General features: G+C 46.3%; 1 protein-coding gene across 1 annotated transcript in view; it reads right to left on the bottom strand.

Annotated features, from left to right (window-relative positions):
• LOC142204600 (somatomedin-B and thrombospondin type-1 domain-containing protein-like) overlaps nucleotides 1-4,055 on the bottom strand; it is a 35,788-nt gene extending 31,733 nt beyond the window's left edge. Inside the window, exon 1 of the mRNA XM_075275916.1 lies at nucleotides 3,707-4,055. Within this exon, the coding sequence (XP_075132017.1) occupies nucleotides 3,707-3,935 (229 nt within the window). The 5' untranslated portion in view covers nucleotides 3,936-4,055. The remainder of the gene's footprint in view (nucleotides 1-3,706) is intronic.
• Between the last annotated feature and the right edge of the window lie 8,582 nt (nucleotides 4,056-12,637).

Here is a 12,637-nt window from a genome sequence, read left to right as displayed (position 1 = left end):
ATATATAGAGAATTCATGGTGGTTATGATCCACCGCACTACTTACGCCATCGGGTCCCCTCCCTATTTACCACTTTCCCCCCCCCCCTGCGCTCTTCCCCCCTCGTGCATCAGGCCCCTTCCCCCCAGCCTGCGCTCCCGCGCCTATGCCCCTCCTTCCCTTGTGGTGCAGCTGCCCCTCCTGCCTGCGGGATCCCCCACCTCCCCGCGGCACTGGCCTCCGCCAGTCCCCCTCACTTGGAGGCCCCCCAAACAACCACCCCCCACATCACAGCCTATGCTGCGTAGCACCACCAGCCACAGCCCAGGCTGAGCAGCACCTGGCCCCGGTGTACTCATCAAAGAAGTAGAGGCAATATGTTCTCTCGTGGCTGCTACCTATGCCGGCATGTGCAGTCCTTTCCCAAGCGTGTGCTTGCGCAGCTGCAAGCTAAGCCGGCCTGTGCGATCCAGTCCCGCACGTGTGCTCGGCCGGCTATTAGCGAAGCCAGCATGTGCGCTGCACACCCTAACGTGTGCTGAGACGCCATTGTGTTCGGCTCGCAGTCCGGCTGATAGCTCCGCCCACACAGTAGGGCCAGCCAATCGGGGAACGGCTCAAAGACCTGGGATGACGTCATCTCAGGTCCTTGAGTGTAGCCTGACCTGCAAATTTTCGTTAGCGGTTGCGAAGTGCAGGCGTGCAGGGGGCTAATATGTAGCCTATGTTTCAAACTGGGACCCAATGTATGTGTGTGTAAAATTCCAGCCAAATCAATGCAGCCGTTTTGCCGTGATTGAGGAACAAACATCCAAACCCACAAACTTAGGATAGGATAATATTAGTAGGATAGTAGGATTAGTAGGATACATCAAGTTTATGGAAAGACTCAATATTTATTTATTTTTCAAGACTTCTGCAATTCATCCTGGCATGCTAGAGATCACAATTTCTGTATTATTGTTTGTCCACCTATTTTTCAGGATTCACCACATGTTCTCAATGGTATTGAGATTTGGAGAGTTTCCTGGCCATGGTTCCAAAACTGGGGTTGCTTTTGGGACATGTTTATATCCCATTCTTTATTTATGGCAATGTTAGAATCTAAGTGAGCCCATTTCCTTGACAAAAAGCAGCCCCATGCATGAATGGTGTCAGGATGCTTCACTACTGGCCTGACACAGGCCTCATGGCAGGGCTCATGGTACGGCTCACTGGCAATGATTCTTGCAGATGTTCCAAATAGTATAAAGGGGACTACAACAGAGAAATTAACTTTACCCCAGTTCACAGCCTTCCCTTCATGACTGTCAGTCCATCTTTGATGTTTTTCTTGGACAGAAGGGACTTCGGGAAGAATGTGTCTGGAGAAAAACAGGTGAGTGCTTATTCAAGTCATGGCAATATTAAAGCATCTCCCAACCATCCAGGACCAATTAGGTGTTTAAGGCTAAGGCCCCACATTGTGGAAACACAGCTTGTTTGTTGCAGATTTTGTTGCGTTTTTTTGAGCCAAAGCCAAGAGTGACTACAAAAGGAATGGGAAAATATAGGAAACTCTTCTACCTTCTGCTTAATCCACTTCTGGCTTTGGCTCAAAAAACCTCCGCAAAATCTGCAACAAAAAAAGCTGCATTTCCACAACTTGGGGCTTTAGCCTATCAGTGCTTTTTCCCAATATGATGGAGTAGTATGTCACAAGGCAAATGTGTTAAGTAATGCACAAAACATAGCAATTTTGGGTCCATGGCCAGGAAACACCTTAGATCCCAAACACATTGAGAACCTGTCGGCAATCTTCAAAAAAAACACTGGACAAACAAAATCACGGAAATTGCGAGAACTGGCTAGGTAAAGGTGGCTTGTCATAAGCAGGGCCAGCGTCAGCGCACGGCATAGTCGGGCAAGTGCCGGGGCCCACAGAGCCTCTGGGGGCCCCCCGGCACTTGCCTGTCACGATTTCAGCTCATCGGCGTCCGTCCGCCGATGAGCTGGAATACATACGCGATTAAAGCAGGAGCTGTGAGTTCAGCTCCTACTTTAAAGCTCCGGCCCGGCTTGCGTGTGTAGGCGCGATGACGTCATCACGCCTACACACGCAAGCGGGGCCGCAGCTAAGCAGGAGCTGAACTCACAGCTCCTGCTTTAATCGCGTATGTGACTGGAGAGAGGAGCGTCGGGGGATCGATGGAAGGTGAGTGATGAAAGGTGAGTGTAAGTGTTTGTTTTGTATTAAATATAAAGGTGGAACATAATGAAGGGGGCCCATGAAACTGGGGGGCAAATGAAGGGGAGGGGGGGAACGGCATGACACTGGGGAAGATGAAGGGGGTGGGGAGAGAACGGCATGAAACTGGGGACAAAGATGGAGGGGGCCCAATGAAACTGGTGGGCAAATGAAGGGGAGGGGGGGAACGGCATGACACTGGAGAACATGAAGGTGGTGGGGAGAGAACGGCATGAAACTGGGGACAAAGATGGAGGGGGCCCAATGAAACTGGGGGGCAAATGAAGGGGAGGGGGGAACGGCATGACACTGGGGCAGATGAAGGGGGGGAGAACAGCATGACACTGGGGCAGAGACGGGGGACATGAAACTGTGGGCAGATGAAGGGGGAGAACGTGATGAAACTGGGGACAGAGATGGAGGGGGGGACATGAAACTGGGGGCAAAGGAAGGGTGTATATGAAACTGGGGGAGAGATGGAGGGGGGGCATATAATTTACGGGTGACTGTAGGAGGATTGTACTGTGTGGGAGCACATGATAAATGAAAGAATGGGTGGAATCAACAAAAGTGGGTGGAGCCAAATTTGCCGCGGCGCGCAGAGTGCGACGCACATTTTGCTCCTCTTTCTTCTCTTTAAAAATTGGGAGGTATGGCGTTGGTGACGCCACACTCCTGCATGACGTCACTCGCTTCATCTGCGATGCACAGTGTCTCGACTCCCCCACCTCCTTTACAAGGGGGCCCACTGAGGCTCTGTCGCCCAAGGGCCCATAAAAACCTGGAGCCGGCCCTGGTCATAAGTCAGGATTTGGCCCAGGAGCTGATATTCAACATGCTAAAATGAATTGTATAAGCCTTCATAAATAAGACTCAACACTGTAAATATTGAGACTTTCCATAAACTCCATAAAAGTATTGGTCAATAAAAGTGTACAAAATTATAAAATTCTTAGACTTGTACTTCAATAACCATAGAAAGATCAATAAGACTATAAGATCTAAAAATACTGGAGCAGTAAACTTTCTGAAAACCCAAATTTGTTCCAGTGTGAGAGTTCCAGTGTGAGATCTTTTGGCCACATGTCGGGTGACAACAGCACAAATACGGGTCACAGTTATACAATGACTAGTTACAAATGTTACTACAATATTTGATTGATTTTCCACCATGTTGAAATGGACCGATATGATGCAAGGACATGGAGGGTCATATGTGGATAAATATATTGGTTTATACATCAGGGTGACACAGCATGGAGCAGCACTTTACTACACAATGTACATCCATATTATAAGGATGGCAGGTTATACTTAGTGCTGGTCAACAAATGTCTCCCCTTACTGACACACATTATCATTGCTACATGTGTCAGTAAACTCACAGAGACTCATTATTACAGGGGTCAGTAATGGATGTAATTGTATCATTAGTAACATCCATGGCCCCCAGTACATGACACGTGTATATGCCGGTGACTCAGACACCCCCTTACTCACCGCTGCCCCCACATTGCCCCGCGTAGTCCTCACAGCAGTCGGCGCTCCGGTGACAGTACGAGTCGCAGTAGCACGTGCTCCCGGTGGCAGTGATGCCGGTGCAGGCATTATTTCTCCCCGGGCAGCATCTAGGATGTCCTCGTCGGGCACAGATGCACCGACCTCCCGGTACATGCATGACCCACACCGAGCAAAGGAGAAGCCACAGCCCGGAGCTCCGGAGCTGCATCCCGGGGCATTCAGACACAGGAGCCGGGAGGTAAATGGATGGTATGGACAGGCTGAGGGGATGTACGTGCTGTGCACAGCCTGTGCCCCACAGGTCATGCGAGGTCAAAGCCGCCTGACAGACTCGGTGCTCCAGCTGTTCCCAGGTAGTGGCCGCCTGTACACTGGGAGCTTTACTATGGGACACAGGCGGGAGGAGGCAGAGGGGCCCCAGTCCCGGCTCAGCCCTCTCATTGGTTTCCTCACGTTATAGAGCAGACATGTACATGGGAGACTTCAGGTACCTGAGCACTTTTACCATGGGCTTTCTGCTTGTATCGCTCTACGTTTTTATCGAGTATTTTGCCTTCGGCGTTTTTTATTCACACAGCAATTTTTTGGCTTTTTTTTCTATAAGGAAAAAGTTTAAGCCTCAAATTCCTCTCAAAATACTGGCCCTATGGAACTTGCAGCAGAAAGCTAAAGCAAATCTGTGTCTCCTAGGGGGCTTGTACGGTTCCTAGACCTGGTTCACATCTGCATCGGTAATGGGGACACCCCCCCCCCCCCCCAATGGACTACCGAACACATTGGCGTGCAGTGAAAGCATACGCACGCCATAGAAGATAATGGGGTCTGTGAGCTTTCCGCACGCTGTCTGCACGAATCATGTCGACAGGAAAGTAGATCATGAACGACTTCTCTGTCCGCATGTTCCATACGGAGACCGTACGGAAAGCACACGGACCCCATTATAGTCTATGGGGTCCATGTGCTTTCACTGCACACCGCATGCCAATGCGTTCAGTAGCTAGGTGGGGGGGGGGGGGGCCAGGGGGCCCATGCGGACTCCCCCAAACAGATTACTGACGCAGATGTGAACTAGGCCTTAGACTCAGATATAGTGGTAAGGGAGCGTTCACACTACCGTCGGTGTCCGACATGCAGTGTCCGCTCCTAGTGTCCGCTCCAAATCTGTCACGGACACTAGGAGCATCTTCTCTTGCGGACAGGAAAGGACGGGCACGGAGTGCAAAAGAACGCACCCAATGCCCATTCAAGTGAATGACAGGTGTCACGGACACAGCTAGTGTCCGCTCCTAGTGTCCGTGACAGATTTGGAGCGGACACTGCATGTCGGACACCGACGGTAGTGTGAACGCCCCCTTACTGTGAGCCTCACACAGCAGGTTCTGTACTAAATCCGCAGCTCGATCAAGGAGGACAAAAAGAAGCACAAAAACAATTAGATTTCATATCGTTTTGGGATTTGATTTTAAGCAGAATCCACTGTAAGGCTAAGGGCTCGTTCACATCAGTGTTGTGAACTCCGTTATGCAGGTTTCCGTTTCCTGCCTAAAACAGAGGCAGGAGATGGAAACCTACAGGAGTCTCTCTCACCTATTCATTTGAATGGGTGAGAGAGATGTCCGGCCGTGAGCGGTGGTGAGCGTTTTACGCTCTCTGCCGCGAAACCGGGTTTTATAATCCGGACACAGAGTCGGACATGCAGTACTCTGTGTCCGGATAAAAAAAATCCGGTTTCGCGGCGGAGAGCATAAAACGCTCACCGCCGCTCACGGCCTGACCCGGTCTGTGCTTTCCGTCTTCTGGCATGCAGAAGACGGAAAGCACAGAACGGAAAGAAGAACGCAGGTGTGAACCTAGCGTAAGGCTCTACATTGCAGAAACGCAGCTTTTTTTTGTTGCATATTTTGCTGAGATTTTTTTTGAGCTAAACCCTGAAGCGGCTACAAAAAAGAAAGGGAAATATTTGGGAATCTCCTATGCTTCTCCCTTATGCTCAATCCATACCTGGCTTTAACTCAAAAAAATGTAAGAAAGTCTGCAACGAAAAAACAGCTTTTCCGCAATGTGGGGCCTTAAAGGGATTATATTATTGGGAAATTTAATTTTTAACAAAGCATATATTTATATAGCCTTTAGAAAGGCTATTCCACACATACCTTTAAAGGGACTCTATCAGCAAAATTATGCTATAGGAGCCCCACATATGCGTGAATAGCCTTTAAAAAGCCTATTCAGGCACCGCTAATGTTATTTGACGTCGGATCGTGCAACACTGCCCACCGTGCACGATAGGTGTGTTTTGATTCACATATATGTTTTTATAGTTTTATTTTAAAACGGGGGGGGGGGGTAAAATAACATTAGCGGTGCCTGAATAGCCTTCAGTCAGAAGGGCGTTCCTCAGGAACGTCCTTCTCCTCAGCAGCGCCAATAGCGCTGTACAGTGTGAGCGGGGAGGAACGCCCCCTCCTTTACTGATAGTGCTCGTCTATGGACTAGTACTGTGAGCAGAGGGAGGGGGCGTTCCTCCCCGCTCACACTGTACAGCGCGAAAGGCGCTGCTGTGGAGAAGAACTTTCCTGACTGTCAGGAACGCCCTTCTGACTGTAAAGAGCTATGGTACCGGGATCGCTAGCTCTTCACACAGGGCACAGATTGTGAAAGCCAACAGTGTGCTGAATTCAGCACACTGTCAGCTTTCCAGCAGTATATAGAACTGCCTGTGCCCAAACCCATGTATACAGTTGTATTATATAATTAAAAATTAGAATCATCCTCCTTTCCCTGGTACACATATAAAAGTAAAAAATGCCCAGTCTACAAACTTATAAATATATTTTTCAAAATAAATCAAAATAAAAAATATACTATAAAGGTTCAGTCATGGACAGGGCTGTGGAATCAGGGAAAAAGGAACTAACTCCAGCTTAAAAAAAATGATTAAGGCTAAAGCCCCACATTGTAGAAATGCAGCTTTTTTTGTTGCAGTTTTTTGAGCCAAAGCCAAAAACGTCTACAAAAGGACTGGGAAATATATAGGAAGCGCTTATACTTTCACCTTTTGCTCAATCCACTCCTGGCTTTGGCTCAAAAAAACCGCAACAAAATCTGTGTGAACTAGGCCTAAAGGGATTATCTAGTTTCAGACATACTGAGAGACAAATGTTGTTTGTATAATGAAAGTTAGAGGACATTAACACTACCTGAATGAACATCCATTGTTTCTAACCAACATATGAGTCTGTTTGTGTCCAGCCACTTTCCTGTATAATGCCAAGGCCCCACGGGACGTAAACGCCGCAATTTGCTCGCAGCGGAGACGCTGCGGGAAAATCGCAGCGTTGTACAGTGCAGGCAAAGTGGATGGGATTCATGCGAATCCCATCCCCACTTTGTGGAAAAGATTGCAGCGTGGACATGCTGCATGTCAATTAAATCTATGGAAACGCCGGCGGCTTTCCCATAGATATGATGTTAAGAGAAAGTCCATAGTCCATGGTCATGTGATGGACACACAGGTGCACAGCTCGTTACCAAACAGATGTCTGATTACCGTGCTGTGACTGTAACGAGCTGTGCACCTGTGTGTTCATCACATGACCATGGACAGAATTTTATCCACTAAACAAAGTATGGCAGCAAGCAGAGATGTAGAAAACCATGTGGAATTGGTTCAGAAAGAATATTGGAAAATTGTATAACTTTTCATTATACAAACACTAATATTTGCTTCTTAGTATTTGTCTGAAATTGGACAACCTCTTTAATTACAGTACACAATTATTAATATTGTATAATTAAATAGATGTAGAACTTGTTACATATTTACCTTCATAGCAATGTAATCATTGGCTTTTGATTTTAAAGTACAGAAATAATAAAAGTACTCCATAAAAAAGGCAAACAATAACAATTAATATAGTGAACATTTTATAGGGGCTCTATCAGCAAAATTCTGCTAATAGAGTCCCACATATGCGTGCATAGCCTTTACAAGGCTATTCAGGCACCGTAAATGTTATATTAAACCCTGGTCCCGTTTTTAAATAAAAACATCCTATTAATATTATAAATGTGAAAGTTTGTGCGTTTGTGAGTTTTGGATGTTCGGATGTTTGTTCCTCAATCACGGAAAAACCGCTCGACCGATTTGGCTGAAATTTTCCACAAACATAGTTAATACACCCGATTGCGCAATAGGCTACTTTTCGTCACAATAGCGCACATACGTTTGTGCCAGGACCCCCACAAAACCCAAACTCACACCACCATCTCTGCAATCTCACACACTTTGGACCATAGCAAGCCACAAAATTCATATTGCCCTCTACAGCCTCGCCCCTAACCCCACACAATCACATATACATATACTTTACCACTTTGCCCCTCACCTTAACGATACTCCAGGAGGCGCTCTATAACGCTCCGGAGCAGCCATGTTTGCCGACCCCCACCGCTCTGACAATCCGCGACACCGCCCACCCATGTCAATACCCCTAGGCGGTCTAATAAATGCAAAAAAAAAAGTTTAAAAAAAGTATAAAAATATAAAAAAAATAAATAAAAAGGATTAAAAATTCAAATCACCCCCCTTTCCCTAGAACACATATAAAAGTAGTTAAAAACTGTGAAACACATACATGTTAGGTATCCCCACGTCCGAAATCGCCCGCTCTACAAAGCTATACAAATATTTTTCCTGTTCGGTAAACGCCGTAGCAGGAAAAATGGTCAAAAGTGCCAAACTGCCATTTTTTCACTGTTTTGATTCTGATAAAAATTTGAATAAAAAGTGATCAAAGCAATAACATTTCCCAAAAATGGTAGAAGTACAAAGTACACCCGGTCCTGGAAAAAAAGACGCCCTATACATCCCCGTACATGGACGTATAAAAAAGTTACGGCTGTCAGAATATGGCGACTTTTCAAAACATAATTTTTTTCAACAGTTTTGGATTTTTTTTAAGGGGTCAAAATGTAAATAAAACCATATAAATTTGGTATCCCCGGAATCGTAACGAAACACAGAATACTGGGGACATGTCATTTTGGTTGTACAGTGAACGCCGTAAAACCAAAGCCCGTAAGAAAGTCGCAGAAATGCATTTTTTCTTCAAATCCACCCCATTCTGAATTTTTTCCCTGCTTCCCAGTACATTATATAGAATAATTAATGGTGGCATCATGAAGAAAAATTTGTCCCAGGAAAAATTAAGACCTCATATGGCTCTGGGAGTGGAGAAATAAAAAAGTTATGGGGTTTAGAAGGAGGGGAGTCAAAAACGAAAATCAAAAAATGCCACCGGCGGGAAAGGGTTAACTTCAAATACTTCTGTCCCAAAGTCACTATGTACAGTTTTTCAGAACACCGTATAGCAGCTCAAATACAAAGTAACTTCAACACAAAAGTCTCACGTATTCTCTGAATTACAGCAAAAACAAGATACAAAGTTACATTTCATATCCCATCCCTTATACACAGTACGAAAACCTTACCCGCACCTGTATATACCCACTGCTACAATCACCGCAGACGAAGTCGCGGGTACCAGCTAGTTAAAACATATATGCAAAACTTACTGAACGTGCACCATGGGCGGGGATGCACAGTGCGACGTCAGCTTCAGGCACGCCTACCTCTTCTGTCCTCTTGTAGTGACGCCCTCTGGTTCCGTGTCTACTTCTGTCTTCTTGTCTTCAAAACCCGCGCCTGCGTAGTAGCGCTTCCCTCCGGAGCACTACTGCGCAGTACACTCACGAACTGCCATTAAGTAAAATGGCGAGTGAGTCTGCGCAGTAGCGCTCTGGAGGGAAGGCTATTCACGCATGTGTGGGGCTCTATTAGCATAATTTTGCTGATAGAGCCCCTTTAAAGGGGTTATCCAGGTCCCAAAAATTATCTGCATATATACACAGCAGTGCTAAATACTGCTGTTGTAATCACTAGTTGTGATTAATTAGACAATGTAAACTAGAGACAGGCAGTCTGAAAATACACCAGATTTATCACAGTGGCTGATGCTGGATGATAAATCTGGTGTAGCTTTACATTGTCTAGTCTAAATCTATACCATCTTTTAGTTGGCTTACTTTGAGCCTAAAGTTTTAAACACAGTTTTGTCACATCATGGTGCATTTAAAGGGATTCTATCATTAGAATCCCTTTTTTAACTAATACCATGTAGGAATAGCCTTAAGAAAGACTATTCTTCCCCTACCCTAATTGTTCTCTGCGCCGCCGTTCCATAGACATCCCAGTTTTTCTCGGTATGCTAATGAGTCTCCAGACAGCACAGGGGGTGTTCCCCCATGCTCAGCTTTGGATAACTTTGGGCCACAGATGCCACAGTGTGCCGACATGGTATATTTTGGAGGCATATATTGGAAAATCCTAGCTATGTATACATCAGATGTACATTGCAAAACACAATATAAAAGAGGTCCTTCCTTACATTGAGAATACCAGAAAAAAATCATTGAAGGCGACCCAAGGCAGAAAGCAAAAACCTTTGTACAGGTCCAGTGTCTGCTAAATGCAGAGCTATACATACACTGCAACCTCTGTACACCACCATTAACAGGATAAACATTATGCTTCCTTTTCTTCCACCCTGTAGGTAAAATAAATGCATGTTCCTTTAAATGGAGCCTTTGTTACCTGAGAAACTGCTTAGTTGTTCTGCTCTGTTATGATTTGTTATTACAGGTATATATGTATACACTGTGTGGCTCTGTGTAAATCTTTTTTTTTGTTGCAGGATTTTCATGGGACAGGCCACAGTATTAAGTAGCGGCCCCACATTTTTTTTTACATTACCTGGCAGTGGGAATGATGTATCACTCAGCTGTCGTCTGGTTGGAAGAGGTTATGGGTTCTCCCTGAGTCTGGAAAGTGCCCAATGCTAGAAGAGAGACATTTGTTGTGACCAGGGGCATTATTAGGGTCTTAAAAGATACTGGGCCCAGGCTGCAATGCATATATATCAAATTGTCCTGCTGTGCCAAAGACTATTGTACTTCACCTCTGATTGAAGTCATTCTGTTTCTTCTCCTTCTTCATTCCCTGCAGACCACCATGCTTTTTCCAGTTTTGACTCCTCTCTAAAAAGTTTGCCGCAAGTTTGCCTAATAGTTTCTTCCTGATGCTACTCCTAAGGCTGCTTTCACACGGAGTAACGCTCCGCTCATTCTGACACATAAACACGTGTCAGAGTGAGCGCTGTCAAACAGAATCCCATTGACTTCAATGAGTGCCGTCTTACGCGCACTACACATTGAAATCAATGGGAGGCTTTTTAACCCATTGATTTCAATATGTAGCGTGCGTAAGATGGCACCCACTAAAGTCAATGGGATTCTGTTTGACAGCGCTCACTCTGACACGTGTTTATGTGTCAGAATGAGCGGAGCGTTACTCCGTGTGAAAACAGCCTAATACTGTGCAGGATGGATCCCCCAGATACTGAAGTGCAGGAGAATCCATGCCATACAGATAGCCCCACTGAAAATACTAGTTAAAAAAAAGATAGTATTCCATACAAATACTAATATCACACATAGGGCTCTCAGAAATATGCTTCTCCAGTGAGTCCCATTAGAAATAGTGTCTACAATAGTAATAATTAGAGATGAGCGAACACTGTTCGTAACAGCCGTTCCAAACAGCACGCTCACAGCACGCTCCCAAAGAAATGAATGGAAGCGGCCGGCACGCGGGGGCGTTAAGCGGCCGGCCACCGGCAAAGTCTGCGTGCCAGGTGCTTCCATTCATTTCTATGGGAGCGTGCTGTTCGGATCGGCTGATCCGAACAGTGTTCGCTCATCTCTAGTAATAATGCCTCTTGGGTAGCACCATTTTAGTAATGACCTCCTTAGTATTACTGTTGCCCCAGTGTGTTCCAATGAGTAATTGGTGTCCAATAGTAATAATGCTTCCCAGCATGCGACAATTGAAAATAATGTCCCTCAAGTAATAATGGCCTTCCAACATGCCCTCCGAGCAATATTGTCCACAATAGTAGTAACGTTAATCCTACATTCCCTTGTTATTAATAGTATCACCATAGTGCATTCAGTAGTAATAATGCATCCGCAGTGTTCCTCCACTAGCATTAGTATCTGCAATAGTAATAATGCTACTGTAATATGACCATGCTGGAAACAGTGGTCCCAATTGTAAAAATGCTCCCCAAGCATACTCCATAGCAGTTACCCGGGACTTCGTCTGCGGGTTGGGGGTGGCGCTGATCCGCTTATATGTACGCAATCGCTGCTCCAGTTTCATGTCCCCCTATCTCTGCTTCCAGTTTCATGTCCCCCCATGTCTGCTTCCAATTTCATGTCCCCCATGTCTGCTTCCAGTTTCATGTCCCCCCATCTCTTCCTCCAGTTTTGTGCCCCAGTGTCATGCTGTTCTATTTCCTGCTCTTTATCTGCTCCCAGTTTCATAGGCCCTGTAGATTATGTCCCCCTTGCGATGTGTAACACAAATAAATAGTTGTACTCACCTTCCCACGCTCCCTCGCCGCTCTCTCACTCCACTGACGCCGGTACCCAGAGGTTGCTATGACAGCTGGAAGTCTTGCGCTGGCTCCCCGGCCTGTCAGTCTTTCGCTTCGATTGCAGCCTATGGCAGGTAGACTGGAATTGAAGCGCCGGTTTTATGCAATGCACTGCATAATTCCGGCGCCTCTATTGCAGGCAACGCAGCCAAGGCTGCAATAGAAGCAAAAGACTGACAGGCCGGGGAGCCAGTGCGAGGCTTCCGGCTGTCATAGCAACCTGACGCCGCCCACAGAGGCTCCTCCGGGTGCCGGCGTGGAGAGGGGACATGGCTGCGCCGACGGATGACATGTGTTCAGGGGAAATGTGGTTGATCCCTGGGGACACCGACCTAGGGACACCAACCCGCTG

This window comes from Leptodactylus fuscus, chromosome 1 (genome assembly GCF_031893055.1).
Source record: "Leptodactylus fuscus isolate aLepFus1 chromosome 1, aLepFus1.hap2, whole genome shotgun sequence".
Classification (NCBI taxonomy): domain Eukaryota; kingdom Metazoa; phylum Chordata; class Amphibia; order Anura; family Leptodactylidae; genus Leptodactylus; species Leptodactylus fuscus.
The sequence above is the reverse complement of the archived record's forward strand: the minus strand, read 5'-3'. Positions and strand labels throughout refer to the sequence as shown.